The sequence below is a fragment of the Pochonia chlamydosporia genome, chromosome 1 (genome assembly GCF_001653235.2).
Source record: "Pochonia chlamydosporia 170 chromosome 1, whole genome shotgun sequence".
Lineage (NCBI taxonomy): Eukaryota > Fungi > Ascomycota > Sordariomycetes > Hypocreales > Clavicipitaceae > Pochonia > Pochonia chlamydosporia.
Window position 1 is genome coordinate 4,157,576 of NC_035790.1, and position 17,938 is coordinate 4,175,513.

Sequence of the window (17,938 nt, forward strand, 5' to 3'; positions counted from 1 at the left end):
CCACCAAAGCCAGCCTATCTTATCAAATACCATCAAGGCATGCGACCCAAAGCTGGAGCTCCAAAAAACTTTCCACGAACACATGAACCTCACCAGCATTTCAAGCACCACCAGCACATCTCACCAATTGACAATACGCGCCTGGGAAAGCCGCCACCGCTACTCCTGAGAGGCCATGGCCGCTCAACAAACTCTCCTCTCACCCGCCGAACTCGCATACCTTCACACCTCACTCTCACTTACCCCACCAATCCGTCCCGATGGCCGTTCCTCGACACAATTCCGCCCATTGGCCGCAGAGACGGGTATCTTGCCCGGCACGAATGGCAGTGCCCGCGTCTGCTTTTCAGACGGAACAGAAGCCATTGTTGGTGTGAAGGCGGAAATTGAGAAGACGCCCGGAGTACGAGATGCCGACGATCAGGACGGAAAGCTGAGCGCCATTGCGAATGCGGCAGTTGATGATCCCAAGTCAGGCGCACGGGGGGATTGGCTAGAGATGACGATTGAGATACCCGGCCAGAGAGATGATGAGGCGTCGACTGTGTTTTTGGCGGAGATGCTGAGAGAGGCGTTGCTTGCGGATGGGGAGTTTGCGAAGAAGTTGTGGATTAATAGGCGGTTTCACTGGAGGTTGTATCTTGATGTGAGTGTTCTATCTCTGTGTTTCTATGGTCAAGTGTGTGGGGTTATGGGTTGTGTGAGTCTAATTCTTTGGCTGCTTAGGTTCTACTGATATCGCCGCCTCTGTCATATCCGCTTCCTCTGCTATCGTTGACGTCTCACCTTGCACTTCTTGCGACACGGCTGCCACGGCTGAAGTCGGAGGGTGATGAGGATCCCATGTTCGACGATGACTGGGAAACATCGACCTACTTGTATCCTCGTGGGGAGGGCATCCCTGGCTCTCGACCTCCGGTTACGCTGCTGGTTATATGCGTAGGCGACAATGTCATCTTCGACCCTTCAAAGGAGGAGCTGGCAGTTGCAGAGACGGCATTGGCCGTGTCGATAGCAGAAGTCAGAAAGGGGAAGGAGGAGGGAGGAATGGATGTCGATTCAAAACGGGAATTAAGACTGTTATCCATGAGGACCGTCGACCCTCCGTCGAGATTAACACCACCTGGTGTTCCGAATTCGTTAAATGTTGCTACGAATGGAGCGGCGGCTGGTTCTGCTACGAAGCAGCAGAACGCGGAGAGACACCAGCCCGTGCAAGGTGTGTGGAAAGCGCCGTTGGGCGGGACCAGGTTCACCGTCATGAATAGCATTATAGAAACTGTCCTTGAGAAGGGTGGTGTTGCGGATGACGTTTTGGATGGGCTCGAGGGCGTTGATTTGGCATAGGCAATGGTTACTGGCTAGAGGAACAGGAAAAAGTTTTGGGCGACATGCATATACTACATTTGTGAAAGGGGTCAATTTATAGCGCTGCCTGAGGGCAGTCGAGGGCGTTAGGTCTACATTAGGAGTAAGTCGTAGAATAAGCACCTTGCATCACCAAATACCAAGCCATTTCTTCTTTTGCTCGGGCTTGTCGTCCGTCTCAGGCTTGGGAGACAACTCTCGTCCAAGCGCTACAGCTTCCAGCTCTTCTTCTGACTTTGTTTCATCCTTGCCAAACACCAAGCTAACCGGGTCCTTGGTCTCGATGCCATGCGCCTTCATGTAATATCTTCTCTTGGCGACATCATCCAGGTACTGCGTGCGGTGCTCTCTAGCTTTCGCGGCCTTGTCCTTCTCGTGCATGGCGATGACGTTCTTCCATGCAGCGAAGAAGTAAGTCGGGTTTTGCCAGAGGTCGGACATGGAAGGAGCGAGGTCCTTGAAGGGGGAATTGTATGCGTAGTTCATGAAGAAGGTGTAAATGGCCATGGCGAAAAGGGCTCCCTACATGGACGTTAGTACTGCTATTTCCAGGATATCTGCTGAGTCCAGTGACTGAACATAATCAATGGGATAGCATCAAGGGGGGTGTGGAGTCGTACCATGGTAATAAAGGTATGTAACAGTCTACTGTGCCAAAACCAATGAGACCATGATCCTTCTGGCGCCATCATGCCTGGATAGTCCCTCTTGCCCTGGGCAGAAATCTCCGACGCAGTCAAATCAGGGCCATAGTGCTTCGGCAGGGTATTCCGCTTGAGGCGGGAACCGTGGGATGGAGGGTTGAACTTGGCCGGCTTCTCGAGCACAATTGGCTTCTGGGGTTGGGAGTCGTTTGTCGATGATGCGTATCTGATGCGAACATTTTGCGAGAGTGGAATGCGGACGCCTCGCCACAGAGGGCCTTGGAGAGGCAACAAGAACCGCGGTATTATCGTTCTCGAAGCCATTGCGAGTTTGTACGTGGGATGTGGGTGTGTCCCTTTGCAATGCAATCCAGCTCAGATGTTGACGTTGTATGCTGTATTTGGACCAAAGATTCTTTGTTGACTGGATTGTTAGCCTTGGACCCTCAGGCAGGTGCAGGTCTTTTTGCCGAGCTTTGGCCGGGTCTGCTCCGGGGCAATGGGATGATAGCCTTGGGGAGCTTTCAACTGTAACCAGGTGGGATTGCCTGGGAATAAAGGCCAATGTTGAGCAGTTTTAGAAGCAATTACTCCGTATGAGTGGAGCAAAACGATTCAATGTTGCCTGAGCACTCCCTTGTCAGCGGTTGCGCAAAATTACAACGCCCCAGTGCCCCGTTTCCAAAAAAGTTACTCACCAGACGTCCGACTTTACCCGGGGCAGCTGATGTGGCGGGTCCTGTGACTGCGTAATTGCAGCGCTCTGATTGGACTGCGCCTCAGGTAACTGTGGCTCAATCGTGTGGTCTTCGCAACAGGAGACCCATTGCCAGGTTTTTGAGTGCCTGGCTGATCAGAGTATGCATGCTGTCATAAGTAAACTTTTTTTTTTCGTTCGGCGCTCCTGGCCTCTCTTTCTCTTCTCCCTCTCCCATCCTACACAACAACCCGTATCATTAAATCCCAAGTCGTCACAGACAACTCTCGGGATTCTTCTTCACGACCGTTCCTACGAATACCCTTGTTTTAATACATTTTTCATAACCCCCATAATTCAAAATGGCTGGCGGTAAGTTTTGCAAATTATGCTGTTTCCGAAGAACCGAGGCCTCGGGTTGGTCGGTCGAGCCGGTGTTTTTGCCATTGCGTCCACGCCAGACGATGAATGAGGATGAAGACAGCGGGCGCCGAGATTTTGAACTTCAATTGAGTCAATTTCACGATCGGGCATGGTTTTACGGGCCAATGGCTGCTTGCGCAGTTCCCTTTACTCCTGCGCCATTTGCAACGTGTCGGAAAGCCGACACAGCACACGCCCGATGATGCGCTCGTTGCAGCAATGCTCGTGAGGATGGGCAGCTTCATCTTTATTTATCCCGTCTCCGGCTCCGCATTTGGCGACACGGCTCTACTGATAGCCCTTAGATGCGTCCCTTTTTCGGGCAACACACCATACGACTTGGAAGGAACATGCGCTGATAGACATACTCTAGGTGACGCTAAGAAGGGTGCCAACCTCTTCAAGACTCGTTGTGCTCAGTGCCACACCGTCGAGAAGGACGGCGGTAACAAGATTGGTCCCGCTCTGCATGGCCTTTTCGGCCGCAAGACCGGTTCCGTAGAGGGCTACTCCTACACCGATGCCAACAAGCAGAAGGGCATCACCTGGGATGACGACACCCTCTTCGCTTACCTTGAGAACCCCAAGAAGTACATCCCCGGCACCAAGATGGCTTTCGGTGGTCTCAAGAAGGAGAAGGACAGGAAGGATCTGATTGCGTACGTATACCATGGCCCGTGTAAACTGGAAATTTTGAAACAAAGACTAACAATGCCGCCAGCTTCCTGAAGGACTCTACTGCTTAAGTGCCTTGCACGTGTAATGATAAGACTTGATAGACGGGGACGGTACGAGTGTATTATAGACAAAACTTTTAGAATAGCCGAGGCACTACCAGCAATGTGCCTGTTATTCAACTCCGCTTTTACGAGCGTTTATCTCTGGCCTTGAATTGACTCGGTGAATAGTATGTGTAGATGTGTTGTTCTGTTTCTTTGTTGCCTGTGAACACGGTCCCGCGTGCCAGTGCCACACACTTTTTTGCAACTAGGCATAATACGACGTGGCTTGCACTGTAATACAATATCTCATTGCCCGCTGTCTTGTTACAGCAGTCCTAAGAACGGCAGTTCAGTTGAAAACAAAGCCGTCACACATCTAGCCATGATGGTACTGATCATACACACATTCAAGTAGTCTATGCATTGCGTCGTAGTCAAAGTTAAACATGTTATCCAACCACCCTTCACAGAATCATATCCCTCCCTCTATAAGACTCTGGATCCCTCACACTGGACTTTGTATTCGCCAGCGCAAACTCCCAGTCCGCGTCAATCATTTCCTTGCTAGACGTCTCGTCCTGCATCCACCTCTCCAATGCACTCTCTGCCGCTTTTGCATGTAAACCACTTAAATCGGCGCCGCTAAAGTTCTTACAACGGTTATCTTGGGCTATGGATGCGAGACCCTCCATTGCAGTTGGGGAAGGGTTCTCATGTCGAGTTCTGTAGATGGCGCGAAGGATATCGACGCGCTCTGATGGGGTGGGAAGATCAATGAAGAGTTGGACGCCGAGACGGCCGGGACGGAGAATAGCCTCGTCGATCATTTCGGGGCGGTTCGTGGTGCCGATTACGTAGACGCCTGTTCGGTCCTGCGCGCCATCGAGTTCAGTGAGCAGTGCGTTGACTACACGTGCGCCGGAGTCGGTTGAGGAGTTTGCTCGAGGGGGCACGATGGAGTCGATTTCGTCGAAGAAGAGGATACAGGGTGTTGAGGAGCGCGCACGCTGGAAGAGTTCTCGTACTGCCCGCTCAGACTCTCCCACGTACTTGTTTAGGAGTTCTGGCCCGTTGATTAGGATGAAGCTTGCTTTGGCTTCGTTGGCGATGGCTTGGGCGACAAGGGTTTTGCCACAGCCTGGGGGACCCCAGAGAAGAATGCCGGCAGTTTGCTTGAGGCCGAATTCTTTGTACACTTCCGGGCGTTTGATGGGGCCGATGATAGACATGTGTAGTTGCTTGCGAGCCTTATCGAGCGCGCCGACTTGATCCCAGGTGACGTTGGGGATGACGGTGAAGCCTTCTTTGCGCAGGGAAGGGGTGAAATCTTTGATGGCGGATTTGAAATTTTCCATTGATACCGGTGCCAGGGGACGTATGCGAGGTCTCATGGCAGAAAAGAAGTCTCGGTTTCCGGAGAGGATGGCGGTTTTCATTTCTGACATGCGAACGTCGGTGGATTCAGCGTCTTCGCTGATACATTTGGCGGCTAGTTCTGTTGCCAATTTGGTAATGAGAACCAGTTCAGCTGCCACGAAGCCGTGTGTTATCCGCGCAATCTCATCCACGTCAACGTCTTCCGCAAGGGTCTTTCTTTTTGTTACTGTTGCGAGAATGTCTCGTCTTGCTTCGTAATCTGGGATCTTGAGTTGTTTGGTTATTTCGAATAAGCCTGTTTTCAAAACTCCTTGGTCGACATCTGCAATTTTAGAGGTTGTAGCCATAGCGAGGACGTATCCATCTTCTCCTCGCCGGTGTTTTAAACGCTGCATTTGCTGCGTGAAGAGACGAACCGCCCTTGAGTGGTGTTCGTTGTGGTTGGACGAGCCAGGTTTGGACATGTACTGGTCGATTTCGCCGACAAATACGATGCTGGGTGCTTGGGCTATGGCTGCGTCAAAGGCTTCGGCCATGCTTCTTTCCATTCTTTCAGGGTCTTCGAGGCATCCGTTTAGTGACACTAGTGGAACACCGAGCATTGATGCCACATTCTTTACTAGTGATCGCTTTCCCATGCCACAAGGGCCTGACAAAAGAATACCGGTTGTTCTATCCCATCCGTTTTCCTCGTAGTAGGTGGCAAATCGTAATAGTCTGCAGCCGTGCTCTAAGAGATCGCCATATATCTCCCCAAGACCACCCAGCGGTACCTCTTCATCCACATGCTCGACCGTAAACCGGCTGGGTTTCTGGATTTTCTTGGTTTGCTGTTTCTCTTGTTTCTGTGCATTGGAAGGACCTTCGGAAATGTTGCCATTAACAACTGTTTCGACAGCACTAGTTTGACCAGGCGTATCCTCAGGCTCAGTTTGGATCCGCCGCTTTTTGGCGGGTGATGGCTCCATGGACTCAGTCTTGCTAGATGGTGGTTCTTGCTGCCAAAGTTTCGTCATCTGTCGATTTAAGAGAAATCTCTCGTCTTCCGGCTTGGTGGGCTCGGCCTCCTCAATCGCTGCTTCAGAATCGCTCGAGTCCTCAACTTCCTGTTTTCTGAATAAGAGCACGCGGTCTATGGCATCCTCCAGTGGCCTCTTCTTTTGTCTCCTAAGGCTGGAATTGGATCTTTGGATTGCATCGTACGCTGCTGTGACTGTTTTGAATGGACTACTGCCATTTGCTGTTTCCAGTTGTTTCAAAACAGTGTAAACATCCCGTTCGATGCGCGAACGAAGGTTTACGCGCGGCCTTACCATGCCCGGTGGCATAGTTGTGAAGCATAAAATTCGCCAAGGAGTCCACAAAATGTGTCTGGCAGCAAGGTGCTGGTACCAATGACGCCGTGAGGGTATTGATCGGCCTTTTCGTAGCAAGTATAGCGAATACAACCCCGTTCCAGCGACTGATTTTCCGCCTAGTATACTGCGATAGCAATGAAAACCGTTCTATGGCGTCAGAGTGGGTGAGTCCGTCAGTGGCGGTTAGAAGCCTTCGCCATACCAGCGCTGTCGAACGGGAGAATGATGTTTTGGTAACGCATCCGTCTCCGATTCAAGGAAATATGCGCATGATTTATCCTCAGTCGTTTGCACCCGGTCCAACCGGCTAGGTTTGTGCGCAATAACTCGATACGGTCCTCAATCTTGGTGTTGTTTCGAATCCCAACTTCATGTGATGGGCGACATCCCAAAACTTTTTTAGCAGTCGTGAGTCGACGGTTGCTTATCGATAGAGCTCTCAATCATATCCATGTCTCCACTAAACTAGCCCGCCGCCACACATGGTCCACCGCCAAAGACCCATGACGAACCACCAGACCAGCAGGTCATGGCATGCGACACCATACCAGCTTCAGTTTCAACAACACTCTCGACTGAGCAGCACACCGAAAAGGGTTCAGGTAGACGTGCCACTCAGCGGCTGGATCCGGAGAAGTGCGCACAATCATGGGTGGCAATACCAGCAAAGTCACCGCCCAGGACAAGTATGCTTTTCCTACTCTCTCTCTCCCTTCATTGTAGTTCTGCATCGTTATCCAAATGACGCCACCCCGCTTATCAACCATCTCGTGCTCGAATTTAGGGCGATCCTGGACATGAAAAACCAGCGCGATAAACTACACCAGTACCAGCGACGAATCACCGTCCTCACAGACAAAGAGACAGATATTGCTAAGCAAATGCTCACCAAGGGCGACAAGAAGCGAGCGTTGCTGGCACTGCGGCGCAAGAAGTATCAAGAATCGCTGCTGGCCAAGACTGACGCGCAGCTCGAACAGCTGGAGAAGTTGACGTCGAATGTCGAGTTCGCGCTGATACAAAAGGATGTGGTGTTTGGCTTGCAACAGGGTACCAAGGTCTTGAAGGAGATTCACGCCGAGATGGGAGGGTTGGAGAATGTCGAGAAGCTCATGGGCGAAACGGCGGATGCGATTGCCTACCAGCAGGTTCGTTTTCCCCTCTATTGCCGACTGTCCCTGTATGACTTAGTTGACTGCGGCGGCTAATTGCTTTATAACACACAGGAAGTTAGTGATATGCTCGGTGGCCAGATATCAAACCAGGACGAGGAGGAGGTGGAAGACGAGCTGGCTGCGCTACAGGCCGAGCTCTCTGGGGAGGGACAAGAGTTGCCGTCTGTGCCGAATGCGCAAGTTCCTATATCTGAGAGACCGGAGGAGGAACCAGCACGAGAAACGCGGCAGATGTTGGCTGCGTAACCTCCAATTGCGAGTTGGTGAGGGCTGTTTAAAGTTTGCATTTTTAGACTGCGCTTTGGTGCATTACAGCGAGCAATCATACACGGAGTTGGGGGCACTTGGTCTATTCAGCTTTGCATCACACAGCACACTTTTTTTTTGGGATATCTTCGTAAATACGACGCAGTTGAAATATTTCATTTACCGACCATATTTGGCAATTAGCTTCCGCATAATGGACATGGCTCCTCCGCGGTAACCACCGCCAAAGATGGCAAAGTGATTTAAATGGTGATACCTGCGAATACTAAATTAGCATCGAATAGTACCAGACAAGGAGAAAAGTCGACAGTGGCTTCTCACTTACAGTTCATACAGGGCAATTCTATCCGCCCACTCCTCTTTCGGGTGTGCCTTTGGAACCAGCTTTTCATACTCGTTCCAAAAACTACTTCCAAATCCTCCAAACATCTTCATTATGCCCAGTTCGTACTCCGAGTGGCCATACACAGCTGACGGATCAAAGACAACTTCTTCTGCGCCCCCTTTGCCACCGATCTGGCCTCTGGAATGATTCCCACTCCACAAATCACCGTGAATAACTACTGGTGTTATGTTCTTGACGGTGGAATCACCTATTAACCGAGGGACGACCTTGGATGCCACTGCTTCAACAGTGTTGGTTAGTTCATTGTCACTGCCATTGTTCTTGACGCACTCTCTGAGAATGCCGCGCAGTCGGTTATCAGCATAAAACTCAGCCCAGGACGATTTCCACGCATTGTCTTGCGCTGTTTCCCCGCAGCACGTCGAGACGGGGAATCCAAACATGGGTTTGTCGTAGCCTTCTGGGTTGGGCGCTGGCGTTGTATGCAGCTTTGCTAATTTGGCTGCCAAGGATAGGCCGGAACCTCCGGAGGCTGAGGACCCCAGGTCGAGAAAGTCGGTGATGAGAAAGTATTTGTTTGACGCTGACATGGCGCCGTGGGCATAAGATTTGGGACAGAAGTTGGGGACGGTGTCATGGATTGCGTTTAAGGATGCATGTTCTCCTGTACTGTCGGCGTCAATGGCTGTATTTGCAGGACGATATCCAGGCTTGTGCCGTACCTTTGAACATGAAATCTGCGCTCTCTCCGGTACCGGTTTTGACAAAGTAATTCATGGGCTGGCCGTCTATCGTGGCTGATAACTTGAAGGTTGATGAGAAGCCAGATGCGCCGTGGGTGGTGATCTTGGCATCTTGGCCTTCTATGCCGAGGGCTCGAAGAATCTCTGGGTCAACACTCGGTGCCATATTTGTTTTTTGCGATGTTTAGAGAGTGTCAAACGCTGGTTGGCATGGGTCATGGTCTTAGAGATGTGGTTTCATGGTTGGTGGAGGTGATGAATGCCAATGACGGCGGGGTGCGTCATGGATGGTGTCAAGTATGGTGGCATGTTGGGATGTGAGTGAATATTGAAGCCATGTACAACACCACCGTTGAGTCAATATATCTGCCGGCTTGTGCAACGGCAGAGTGACACAGACTTAACAAGGTTAAATCATTGTGAAAGTCTATTTAGATAATTTCCCGATCTCAAAAAATCTACCAATTTCGCTTGTGATGGTCGGGTTATTCGGGGGTCTGGTGTAAGTCTGTTCCCCATATTTGAGCATGATTGCCAAGATGGACTCATCAAATGAATGTGACCCAGAAAAGAAGAGTTCAGTGCCCACATGCACAAGCAAGTTTTCCATTCTTTACTCAATGCCCGTTGAATAGCCATCCGCTTTTGTAATTGCCAATAATTCGAGTGGTAAAGAACACATGTTTCTCCTAACACCGTGCAGTCGCTCAAAATGGGCATTACCGCAGAACGGTTCAACACCCAAGAATATATTGATATCCAGTCTCTTATCACACATGCTTTATCGCTGACTTATTTCTCGGGGACGAGCTCAATATGCGTCGTCGTTGTGGCTGTGTCTTGACTGCTCAGTGATAAGCTGTCTGATTCTCGTCTGGCATCGGAGAGTGAACTGCCATTGACTGAACTCAGGGTAGAATTATCTCTTGATGTCTCCATTCGAGGCCTCTGAGCAACGACATTGTAGCAGTTTGCACAGGGACATATGGGCATGTTGTTCAGAGGCGGTGGCGGAGCCATGTGACGAGCAAACCAGCTCTTTGTCGTTGTCTTTGTCTTGGATGGCATGTGGGAGACGTGCAGGTCTTTGATGTTGCTCTGATGGTTTTGAAAGACAAGGACCAGATTTCAAAAAGTCTGACGGGTACCGAGTATAAATATATGATCAATGCCTGTGGTTTTCTCTTTGTTCACCGGACCGAATATACACAAACATGGAACAACTTCTGTCATGTGCGGCAGGGACAAACGCCCTATTTATACTCTTCACAGCAACCATGCATCAACCAGCTACCAAGTACTCTGATGCCAAGCTTTTCTGAAATATTCCAGTGTGCCATACTCACAACGTGCGCTATTCTATTCCCGTGGTGGGGACATGAGGCTCCATTGTGCATGGTTGTCTGCATCCATGAGACGAAACTCGGCGTCATCCGGGAATAACGCAGAGTCATTCACTCAAGGCTAGGGCGCGGGTAACCGCAAGTTAGCTCCACATGGCATTCTTCACTTCAAGAGGCTAGACCGGTCCAAGTTTCCATGATAACGGGCAACGATTTCTTTCGTCGTAGTTGTAATACCCGACTGCCGAATGCCCCCGTTGGATTCCTCAAGGCGAATGGGAGTTTGAAAGGATCCGGTGATGAACCAGACGCCGTTTGACTATGTGATTACGTGCTCGTGACATGGGCCTTGTTGATTGATAATGTCAAGGCTGGTTTTAGGATGGAATCAGACCGTTATTTCCTCTTTAGTCTAGCGCCTCCAGCCACTACACGAGGTCTGATATGTCATTCATGTTTGAACTGTTCTGCAAAATCGCATCTAGATACCCATACCCATACCCATATACAGGGTCCAGACTAGAGCTCTTGGTCCAAGTTCCGTCCAGTGGCTAGAACGGCAACAGCGGCGTTGCAGTCAAAGTCATCCATGTCCACTCGGCGCAGCTTCGGCATTCGCAATGTGCAAGAACAAGACATCCAAGCTGGGAAGCTTGCTTTGAATACTTCCTTCACTTGTTTCTATTACGACTTGTTACAGTATCGAACCCTGAACAGAGCATTTATTTCTTATGGCATTCTACTTTTAACACACTCGTATCGTCCTGCACTTCTAGCAACATCCCAACTCTCTCTCTTCCTGCATGGATGCATCCACAGTGGTATTACAGAATGCTTGGCAAAGACGGCCATGCAAGCCTCCCGTGCTTGTTTCCGAATGTCTGGTGCTGCTATTATGCGCAGGTATCATAGCTCATCCGGTCCTGCCGGTCACATGCAGGCACCAAATCTGGACTGTTAGATCCATCCCATGAACTAGAATGTTGGACTTTGCACCAACCCTTCGTCCGAGTCGGCAGTAGCCGAGAAGTGCCGATAGTCTTGCAGAAAACAACGGATGATGAGTCGCCTCTTATGGATTTTTTTTTTTCTTTCTTTCTTGCATTATTGCCCCTGTACGAACTACCAACTATGTTGGAAATTAAATATATAAAAAGGACAAGAAAAAAAATAAAGAAAAAAAAAGGTGTCCTTGTGCTCCGTTTGTAAAGCACGCAACATGCCTCGTATATTCGAGCATCAGACATCGTACCTCCGACAAAACATCTTGCTCGTGAAGTGGTTCCAAGAGTACTCAACCCTTCCTTCACCTACTCTCGACTCTAAGAAATGATGTGTAGCATCTGCATCACCAACTTTAACCCCCAAGGTAGAGCCACCGGAAACGTAGAGCCTGACATTCGTCATGTCAATATAAAGAATAGTACAATCAACAGACCAAGCGAATCACACAGCCACGGTGATTGACAAGCAGCCCAAACCCGATTCTATTAACTCTCAAAGGCTGATAGCATGATACATCAACAGTACACTAGGCCACCATTTGGGGCAACGTTAATTTGTGACCTCCCCGATCCTGAAATATTACACGGAATGCCAAACTTTCCCAGTCCCCGACATGCCCTTTTTTTTTTAGATACCCAGGCTGAACTCCACACCAACGTCAATGTCGCGAGCTAGAAACAAGAGATAATTAGCATTTCTGTAACTGTAGATTCATGGTGGGGAAGTCAAAATTTCTAGTACACACCCAGCTTAACGACCTTTGACAGCTGCACCGACTTCTCGGCGGCGCTTTGCAGATCATCGATGGAGAAGATCTTCATGCCAGATTCGTTGATAATTTTGTGAGCCTGCTCAACATTGGTACCCTGAAGACGGGCAATGATGGGGATCTTCAGGTTGAGGTTCTCAACAGTCTTGATCAGACCAGTGGCGATGTGGTCACAACGGACAATACCACCAAAGATGTTGACGAAGATGGCAGTAACCTTGGGGTCGCTGGTGATGAGCTCGAAGGCCTCCTGGATGGCGGCAGGGGTAGCACCACCACCGACGTCGAGGAAGTTCGCGGGCTGTCCACCATTGAGCTTGATGATGTCCATGGTCGCCATGGCCAGACCGGCGCCGTTGACAAGGCAGCCGATGTCACCATCGAGCTTGATGAAGTTGAGGCCAGACTTGGCGGCACGAACTTCGTCAGGGTCCTCCTGGGTGGTATCGCGCCATTCGAAAACCTCCTTCTGGCGGAAGTCGGCATTGTCGTCGAAACCAAACTTGGCATCCATGCACAGAACCTGGTGATCGTTGGTCTCAGAAAGAGGGTTGATCTCGATCTGGGTGGAATCGCGCTCGAGGAAGATCTTGTAGAGCTTCTGGATGGTATCCTTGGCATCCTCAATGCACTGCTCGCTGAAGCCCAGCTTGGTGGCAATGTCGCGGGCAATTTCGTCGGTAACACCAGTGTTGATGTCAATGTAGGTGGTGTTGATGGCATCGGGGCTCTCCTTGGCAACGGTCTCAATATCCATGCCACCTTGGGAGGAGGAAACGATGACGGGAGTCTGGGAGGCTCGGTCCATGAGGATAGCCAGGTAGAATTCGCGGCGAGCAAACTTGCGCTCGCAAATGTAGACAGCGTTGCAGAGCCGGCCGCCAGCGCCGGTCTGCTTGGTGATGAGCTTGTGGCCAATCATTTGCTGGGCAAACATCTCGGCTTCGTGAGGAGAGTAAATAACGCGGACACCTCCCTTCAGGCCATTATCGAAGGTACCCTTTCCTCGTCCACCAGCAAGGACCTGGGCCTTGATGACCATGTCCTCGGTGCCAATTTGCTTTGCAACAGCCTTGGCCTCTTCGGCAGTCTTGGCAACAGAGCCCTTGGGAACGCCGACGCCATACTATATCGCCATATGGTCAGTAAACGCTTTATAAACCAACCACAAGTCATGGTAGGTGTCCGGGGATGTCGGGGTATCGTTACCTGTCGCAGGAGGTCGGCAGAGAGGTACTCATGAATACTCAGAGCTCGTTTTTGTTGAGCAACGCCGGGAAGTCTGACAGCAGGTGCAACCTGGAGCTATTGTGAGAGACGTTTAGTTAGCAGTTTGAGGCCAGGGGATGCCAGCGAGGCCAGAAAAAAAAACTTAGGACAGGGTTTCAACAAGGCCAGATTTACGCACCTTTGAGGCGTTAAAGGCCGAAGCCAGCGCACGGCTACGTCCGATTCTGAACATGCTGACGGGAGACTGGGAGCTGCCAATTGGGCTATGACAGAAAAAGAGAGGTATTCGCGATGAGCGCGAAGGGCAAGGTGAAGGACGGAGAGGATTGAGGTGAAAGCTCAGCGCACCAGAAACAGCTCTCAAACCGTTGCAGCTTCGACTTGGACCCGAGTTTCGCCGGGACATGGGGCGGAAAAAGGTACTGCCGCCCCCTGGGTCCGCCTGTGGGTTTCCACCAGAGCTGACATACTGGAGTACAGCACTGTACAGTAAGTGCTCTGAATTAGGACGCAATTCAGTTGACGGCATGCAAACCCAGCTACATGTATGGCAGACAGGCAGCCGCATACTGTGGCATCGCACGAATCGATTGGTCAATCGAGGCAACAATCCCCCGTTGTCCGCGGCAGTGGCTTTTCTCACCATAAGAAGTCAATGTCAAGTTTCGATATTGGATCCAAACTTTGCCGGTTACCTTATTTGACTAGAACTCAGCGTCCAAACCCCAATGGAGAGGGACCAGACATATTCGAGAATACTTTGTCCGCCAACGTTTGATGCTTTGATGCAGGGCTGGGCCAGGCTAGATCTGATGGCCATTGCATTTTCCTTTTTTTGGACTCTCCATGTCTTCAATGTTCAAAATGGAAGCCACGTACATGTATGGATCAAAAAGAGACCAGACTGCTTAAGCATGCAAGGCAATTTTCCAGCCTCTTTCTTCACACCGTCACTCCCAGGACATGACAAAAGTCTAACTACCTAGGTAGGTAGTTACGCCATGTCTTCTCGGGGTCTACAGTCAATCAATACATTTTGCCGCCGGTACTGTACTTGTCAAGGTGCATTGAGCGATTTCCCTGCGCCTCTCTCGCCTCTTGCCCTTTTCTTCACCCTTCACACCAAACAGGGCCAGTCCAGACTCCGGACCAGACCTTGGTCCCACCGCTTCAATGTGTCCTCACCTCGGAATGCAGCCAATCCAAAGCCGCCGTTTGATATGCATCTCGTATGCCAGCCATTCAATGTTGCCGCCAACGATCCGATCAAACCGCACTATAATGTAGCCTCATGTCGTGTAAAAGGTAATGTATGTCTGGGCCAACATAGCTACTGACGTGTTGGCCTGCGCCTTTCTACTTTAGTGATACCAGCCTGCATTTTGTTAGCGTTTATGTTGTCGCTGTCAACCCTTGTTTGTCATTAGTTGTCTTACGACTGCATGTGAACTCTTCACTTGTTGAAAAGACCAGCCGCTGGTTGACCTTCATTGCAGTTTCTCCTCAGCATACAACACCCCTCATCACAGCTCTTTCTATCCAAGGAGAAGCTATTCTTTCAAATTCTTCACCATGGTTTTATTCTGTAGTTGACAGCCTCTCCCCACCACCTGCTTTTACCATCATCGAATCCAATATTTTCAACAGACGTAACAACACATTGGATACCTTGCTCAGCAACAACTTGGATGTATATACTCAATATTCTTCATTCCTCGCTTGAACTGGGATTTTATTAAACACCAATTATCGTCGTTAAACTTCTCTAGTTTCCTATGATAGCGTCATGGTGGAAGAGTGGTCAGAAACGCGGTTCGCGCCCTCATGGGTTACCGTTGCCGCCTTCGTCGTCTTCGTCGTCTCGCTAGTTTGGATAAGGCACAGAGTAGCCGACATTCGAATTCGCATTGCCGGTGGTGCAAGAGCGCCAATTTTGGCAAACAACTTGTTTTCTGGTATGGAGGCTCAAAACACTTGTCCTTACTTCTTTTTTTCCCAAAAGCGTATACTAACACTATACCGACGGTAAACGTAGCTACCAGGCTGTACATTGATATTGGGAAACACCAGTACAATAACAAACTCGCACAGTGGTGTAACGATACCTTGGATAGAAAGCAAACCAACTGCGCGGAATTTAGCTTGACTGGAAAGAAAAGAGTCCTCATTACCCGCGAGCCTGAGCAGATAAAGGCCATTTTGGCGACGAAATTCGCCAACTTCGGACATGGTCCTCAATGGCACCGCTTGTGGCGACCTTTCCTCGGTAATGGCATTTTTGCGACCGATGGGGACGATTGGCATCGCAGCAGAGGGTTAATCCGTCCCATGTTTGTCAAGGACAGACTGCGGAATCTAGTGATTTTTGACAAGTGCACAGATAATCTCTTGTCGAAGTTGCCTCCTTCTGGAGTGGCAGTTGACATCAAAGACTTGTTCTACAGGTGGACTCTTGATACTACTACAGATTTTCTCTTGGGCGAAAACGTCAACAGCTTGGACAAGTGAGTTGACAACTATCACTTTCCAAACATCTAGCAATATAGCACATTGAGCTGACAAAAGTGATCCTGCAGTCCCAATAACGAAGTCTCAGAGGCAATGGCAGTTGCTCAGAGGATTCAGATGTACATTTTTGTTCTCAAGTGCGTTACTTCCCCTGAGTTCTCACGATAATATTCTGACCAGGCTACCAGTCCCATTGCGCCTTTGATCCCGAAAGGAGCTTACTACCGTTCTATTAGAAGGATTGAACAATTTCTCGAGCCTATTATCCAGCGTGCCATTTCATTACCTCCGCATGAGCTCGACGAAATTTCTAAAATCGACACCCAATATACTTTTCTTCACAGCATCGCCCGGGTATCCAAAGAACCAAAACTTATTCGGGACGAAATCATGTCCGTTCTCTTGGCTGGACGGGATACCACCGCGGCCACATTATCATGGGTTATGTACGAAATGGCAAATGTGCCGAGCACCTGGACGAAGCTGCGTGCAGAAGTCCTCAACGAGTTGGGCAACCACGGCATGCCCACATACGAAGCACTTAAGAACATGAAATACCTCAAAAATATCCTCAACGAGGTGCTCAGGCTCCACCCAGCAGTGCCGATCAACATGCGTCAAGCTTTGGAGGACACGGTAATCCCAGGTGCGCCTGGCCAGCCTGACATTGCCCTCTTAAAGGGCGATACAGTGACTATAAACACCATCGGCATGCATGCCCGAAAGGACTTGTACCCTCGGGTCTCCAAAACCTTTGCGGATCCAGCCATATTTAGCCCTGAACGGTGGGATTACTGGACTCCTACTCCCTGGACTTACACCCCATTCCACGGCGGGCCTAGGATATGTGTTGGTCAGAACTTTGCCTTGACCGAGATGGCTTTCTGCTGTAAGTTAAAACAGGAATTTTCTAATCGATGGTGGAGGTTGGCCATAGTTACTGACTGTGTACAGTGGTTCGGTTGGCACAAAAATATGAGAGAATGGAGTATCGAGGGGACTGGCATGCGCAGAGCTTACGAGCAGACATCATCGGGACGCCGGCGCTTGAGGTACCTATAGCATTATACGAGCCACAAGATTTGAATGTGCAATGAACGAGACGAAACGATGAAAGACCATGCGGTAATGTCTTTATTCGGCGTTAATCGATGAAGAATATATTCATAGAACGACTTGGCATGAAATGCATTACACTTGTAAATAGAAACTTAGCAAAGGCCTAAGCTAAACATGACCCATAACTAAAGGAAAGATCCAAACACCAAGCTCGCATGTAAAAGAAACCCAGCTGACACGTCTTTCAGGACCACCCCGTCCAAGGTTTACACAACACCTTTCCTTTATCATCAAACTTAATGCCCTCGCCCTTGAGAAGACTTCTCTTCTCGTCAATTGTGATTCCCTCTCCATCACGCGGCCATTTCCCCTTGAAGCCACCCAGCGTCATACCCGTGGCAACGACCCTATGACACGGAACCTCGGGAGCAAAAGGGTTCCGCCGAAGGGCATTTCCCACAGCCCTGGGTGATGAGCCGAGATGCTTTGACAAGAGTCCATAGGTCGTGACTTGACCTTCTGGAATGTGGCAAAGAGCTGTCCAGACTCGCTTTTCAAAGTCTGTGCGGCTGGAGCGGGCAATTCGCGATAGTTGTGCTTGCATGCTTTGGGGGACGGCAACGGTCATGGTCTTGCTGCGGTGTGTTTTGGCGGTTGGGGTGACGGAATTTTCGTCTTGTTTGCGTTTGCTGTGGACGGCCATGGGGACGGGTTGGATGATATTGTGATATTGGAACTTGGTCGTATGGATGCAAGTTGCACAGGATGATGGATAGAGAGGTGTGAGTGATGAGGTTTAGGGGGAGAATATCTTGTGTGGTGTGTGGAAGTTGGGAAGTCGTAATTATATATTGAGAATTCACACTGTTGCCACCAAATTTTCGGTTGATTGCGCTAAAATTCG

General features: G+C 49.9%; 9 protein-coding genes across 9 annotated transcripts; 4 read left to right on the top strand and 5 right to left on the bottom strand.

The window, feature by feature from the left end:
- Positions 1 to 175: 175 nt before the first annotated feature.
- VFPPC_12985 (3' exoribonuclease family protein (Rrp42)) lies at positions 176 to 1,347 on the top strand (the record flags this gene model as incomplete). The annotated part of the gene is made up of 2 exons (XM_018290762.1): positions 176 to 646; positions 727 to 1,347. 2 exons carry the CDS (start codon positions 176 to 178, stop codon positions 1,345 to 1,347), a joined length of 1,092 nt encoding a protein of 363 aa, XP_018149412.1.
- Positions 1,348 to 1,497: 150 nt separating this feature from the next.
- Positions 1,498 to 2,336, bottom strand: VFPPC_12986 (hypothetical protein; the record flags this gene model as incomplete). Its single annotated transcript, XM_018290763.1, has 2 exons — positions 1,498 to 1,890; positions 1,989 to 2,336. 2 exons carry the CDS (start codon positions 2,334 to 2,336, stop codon positions 1,498 to 1,500), a joined length of 741 nt encoding a protein of 246 aa, XP_018149413.1.
- Positions 2,337 to 3,351: 1,015 nt separating this feature from the next.
- VFPPC_12987 (cytochrome c domain-containing protein) lies at positions 3,352 to 3,878 on the top strand (the record flags this gene model as incomplete). The annotated part of the gene is made up of 2 exons (XM_018290764.1): positions 3,352 to 3,791; positions 3,854 to 3,878. The coding sequence occupies 2 exons, from the start codon at positions 3,352 to 3,354 to the stop codon at positions 3,876 to 3,878; spliced, it is 465 nt and encodes a 154-aa protein (XP_018149414.1).
- Positions 3,879 to 4,318: 440 nt separating this feature from the next.
- Positions 4,319 to 6,559, bottom strand: VFPPC_12988 (ribosome biogenesis ATPase RIX7; the record flags this gene model as incomplete). Its single annotated transcript, XM_018290765.1, has 1 exon — positions 4,319 to 6,559. The coding sequence occupies one exon, from the start codon at positions 6,557 to 6,559 to the stop codon at positions 4,319 to 4,321; it is 2,241 nt and encodes a 746-aa protein (XP_018149415.1).
- A 678-nt stretch (positions 6,560 to 7,237) lies between these two features.
- On the top strand, positions 7,238 to 8,010 carry VFPPC_01065 (Snf7 family protein; the record flags this gene model as incomplete). Its single annotated transcript, XM_022428202.1, has 3 exons — positions 7,238 to 7,275; positions 7,374 to 7,737; positions 7,816 to 8,010. The coding sequence occupies 3 exons, from the start codon at positions 7,238 to 7,240 to the stop codon at positions 8,008 to 8,010; spliced, it is 597 nt and encodes a 198-aa protein (XP_022284714.1).
- A 180-nt stretch (positions 8,011 to 8,190) lies between these two features.
- On the bottom strand, positions 8,191 to 9,286 carry VFPPC_12989 (phosphotransferase enzyme family protein; the record flags this gene model as incomplete). The annotated part of the gene is made up of 3 exons (XM_018290766.1): positions 8,191 to 8,287; positions 8,357 to 9,041; positions 9,100 to 9,286. The coding sequence occupies 3 exons, from the start codon at positions 9,284 to 9,286 to the stop codon at positions 8,191 to 8,193; spliced, it is 969 nt and encodes a 322-aa protein (XP_018149417.1).
- A 2,916-nt stretch (positions 9,287 to 12,202) lies between these two features.
- Positions 12,203 to 13,699, bottom strand: VFPPC_01066 (succinyl-CoA ligase beta-chain, mitochondrial precursor; the record flags this gene model as incomplete). Its single annotated transcript, XM_018280961.1, has 3 exons — positions 12,203 to 13,363; positions 13,447 to 13,542; positions 13,646 to 13,699. The coding sequence occupies 3 exons, from the start codon at positions 13,697 to 13,699 to the stop codon at positions 12,203 to 12,205; spliced, it is 1,311 nt and encodes a 436-aa protein (XP_018149418.1).
- A 1,554-nt stretch (positions 13,700 to 15,253) lies between these two features.
- Positions 15,254 to 17,072, top strand: VFPPC_01067 (cytochrome P450 52A1; the record flags this gene model as incomplete). Its single annotated transcript, XM_018280962.1, has 5 exons — positions 15,254 to 15,422; positions 15,503 to 15,971; positions 16,044 to 16,112; positions 16,164 to 16,864; positions 16,930 to 17,072. 5 exons carry the CDS (start codon positions 15,254 to 15,256, stop codon positions 17,070 to 17,072), a joined length of 1,551 nt encoding a protein of 516 aa, XP_018149419.1.
- Positions 17,073 to 17,278: 206 nt separating this feature from the next.
- On the bottom strand, positions 17,279 to 17,737 carry VFPPC_12990 (methylated-DNA-[protein]-cysteine S-methyltransferase, active site protein; the record flags this gene model as incomplete). The annotated part of the gene is made up of 1 exon (XM_018290767.1): positions 17,279 to 17,737. The coding sequence occupies one exon, from the start codon at positions 17,735 to 17,737 to the stop codon at positions 17,279 to 17,281; it is 459 nt and encodes a 152-aa protein (XP_018149420.1).
- Positions 17,738 to 17,938: the final 201 nt, after the last annotated feature.